This window comes from Helianthus annuus, chromosome 8 (assembly GCF_002127325.2).
Source record: "Helianthus annuus cultivar XRQ/B chromosome 8, HanXRQr2.0-SUNRISE, whole genome shotgun sequence".
Classification (NCBI taxonomy): Eukaryota; Viridiplantae; Streptophyta; class Magnoliopsida; order Asterales; family Asteraceae; genus Helianthus; species Helianthus annuus.
The window spans coordinates 66,686,149-66,688,902 of record NC_035440.2 but is presented as its reverse complement, the minus strand read 5'-3'; the positions used below and the strand labels follow the sequence as shown (position 1 = coordinate 66,688,902).

The window sequence follows — 2,754 nt, the reverse complement described above, 5'->3', positions numbered from 1 at the left end:
CCCCAAACCCGTCCCAGATGTGTCGGTTTCGGGTTTACCCATCAGGTTCGGGTTCGATTGTTATCCCTAATGGTGACCGAAATCAGTGAAGAAGATGTTGGGTTTATAGGGAGAGAGAGGGAGGGAGGGAGGGAGAGAGGAGGATGATAAGGAATTAAGGATAAATGGTGGTTGTGGTTGTTTACATTAATCAGAGAAAGAGAGAGAGAGAGATTTAATCCTTTAAATTAATAATTTGGTTTCATATAAATTAAATCCTTATCTATCAAATTATCAAAATCCCCTTTTGATTGTATGTAAAAATACTAACCTTACTTTTTACTGAGTTAGAGTTAAGGAGTAAACACAATAAAATAGAAAAATCAAGGAAAAAAATGATACTTTTAAATGATTCGTACAAACTATTAAAATAATCAAACCACGCAAAATAGTTAACTCTAATATTTGACACCCGCCTAACCATTGGCGCAACATAGGGAGGGCGGGGAGGGGCGTCCGACCCTCCGAACTTTTTGCTCAGTAGTGTCCGGTATGCGGTTTTCGTATAGAATTTATTAGGTATATATGTTTTCGACCCCGGTTTTATACCTTTTTTAGGTATATACGTTTTTGACCCCTCGGTCAGAAATCTCAAACTTCGCTACTACGCCTAACATGGGGTTTCATTCACTATTTCTTAATTAATAAAATGTCAATTTAGTGACTTTATGGGTAGTCTTTTAAAAATTATTTGAAAGTAAAGCCAGGTGCTTTTAGATATCTTAGTGAGGGCGACAAAACATAAAAATTCACAACGCTAAGGAACACTTGCAACACTCGTATTGACTTTTAACACAACATACGAATCCATCCAACACTTTCTGTCTTTGTGTAATGTGTGGCCATAAAGCCCTCTATACATCTTCCACGTTATAATATATCCATATTCTATACATATATCCCGTCAGATCCAACCTCCTAAAGACCGCTCTTTTACCGCTTTATATTTTTAAGACCAAAATCATACTTAACCACTAAGCTATCTGACACCTACATATACACTCACCAGTTTCCATAACAACATATTACGAGAAGTCGGTCGTGGAACATGGATCAAGAAAATAAGTTTGTGGAGGATTTCTTCGGGTCGATACCAGAAGGGTTTGTAGCCAAGGCTTTGTCGTTGACCAGCCCTGGAGATGCGTGCAGGTTGTCGTTGGTGTGTTCGGTTTTTAGGTCGGCCGCCGAATGGGACGCCGTGTGGGAGAGTTTCTTGCCGCCGGATTATCACAAGATTGTAACGCAGGACGAGAACGCCGGTTGTTCGTCCTTCGGTTCCAAGAAGGACTTGTATCTTCGGCTTTGTGATCACCCCTTCATCATCGATGGTGGCAATAAGGTTGGTTGTTAGCTTCTTAACGTTTTTTGGTTTGAATTATGTTCTCGGCCTATATCGTCGACTCCCGCTGTAACGCAACGGTTCTCCCCTACTTGTTTAAAGAAAGTTAAAAGTTGGCATCTTTTAATTATTATATTTAATTATTTTAAACATATATGATTAAAAAGTCAAAACCAGTTTTGGTTGGTTGGGTTGACTCATAGTACTACATATACACTTGGTTCCAACACGTTACACACATTTTTGGGACGGGCGCACCTTTAAAAAAAATTAGTATATATCTTAGGAAAAAACCCAATCGTACTTTTGAAAATATGGTTTAACGTCTCATCCACACCTCTAGCAAATAATTCTTGGATCCGTCATCGTATATCAAACATGAAAATAACACCATTGTTGAATTTGACAGAGCTTCTCACTGGACAAACGGACCGGTAAGAAATGTTATATGTTAGCCGCAAGAGATTTATCGATAGTTTGGGGCGATACACCACGGTATTGGAGATGGATTTCATTACCCGAATCGCGGTAATCTTTCAGTCTATCATTATTACTAGTAATCTAGTGCGTAGACGAAAGTCGAATCAACAATTAAGTTAACATTTTGGTTCCGAATTGTAGGTTTACCGAGGTGGCAGAGCTCATAAGTGTTTGCTGGTTTGAAGTGCATGGCAGGATCAGTACTTCAATGCTATCGCCAAACACTGTTTACGTAGCGTTTATCGTGTTCAAATCGACTTCAGAAACTCATGGGTTCGAGTACCAACCAGCAGAGGTTTCGATTGGGATAAGTGGGCTGGAGACCCAGACCCAGACCGTGTTTCTTGAACCCGAAGGTGAGCAGAGAAGGCGGTATCCAGTAGTGCCTAGAAGGCGAATGGGAATGTACCATAGAGGTGGTGTCGCCTATCCGAATCTGAACCAGAACCAGAACCAGAATGTTACTGCGCAAGTGAACCCGAGCGTGAATGGCAACGGGCCGAGGCAAAGGGAAGATGGATGGATGGAGATTGAGCTTGGTGAGTATTTGATCAAGGGAGGGGAGGAAGGTGAATTGGAAATGAGTATGACAGAAGTGAAAGGAGGAAATTGGAAGGGTGGGCTTGTGATTCAAGGGATTGAGATTAGGCCTAAGCCTTGTAAAACTTGAGTCCTTTCTTGTTCTTTTTCCTTTTTTTTTTTTTTTTTTGAAATTTGGTGGAAAATTAATTTCAATTAAGTTTGATTCAGTTGGTTAGGATTGCAGAGTAGAGACTTCAAAATTGTCTTATTAATTTTCATTGTGTTTATATATCACTTTGTATGTTCATTATTTTAGTCCATGTGGTTTGGGTCTGTTTGCTAGTTTAGTCCAAAAGTTTTATTTTTCGTCGGTA

At 39.8% G+C, this 2,754-nt stretch overlaps 1 protein-coding gene across 1 annotated transcript; it reads left to right on the top strand.

The window, feature by feature from the left end:
• The first annotated feature begins 884 nt into the window (after positions 1-884).
• On the top strand, positions 885-2,754 carry LOC110941875 (putative F-box protein PP2-B12). The gene is made up of 3 exons (XM_022183567.2): positions 885-1,378; positions 1,788-1,906; positions 2,000-2,754. The coding sequence occupies exons 1-3, from the start codon at positions 1,088-1,090 to the stop codon at positions 2,526-2,528; spliced, it is 939 nt and encodes a 312-aa protein (XP_022039259.1). The 5' UTR covers positions 885-1,087; the 3' UTR covers positions 2,529-2,754.

What these genes read in the sequence shown, in the direction of transcription:
- LOC110941875 (XM_022183567.2), top strand. Translation starts at nt 1,088, where the DNA reads ATGGATCAAGAAAATAAGTTTGTGGAGGATTTCTTCGGGTCGATACCA. An exon ending in TCATCGATGGTGGCAATAAG is followed by an intron (nt 1,379 to 1,787) that starts GTTGGTTGTTAG and finishes TGAATTTGACAG; the next exon opens with AGCTTCTCACTGGACAAACG. An exon ending in ATTTCATTACCCGAATCGCG is followed by an intron (nt 1,907 to 1,999) that starts GTAATCTTTCAG and finishes TCCGAATTGTAG; the next exon opens with GTTTACCGAGGTGGCAGAGC.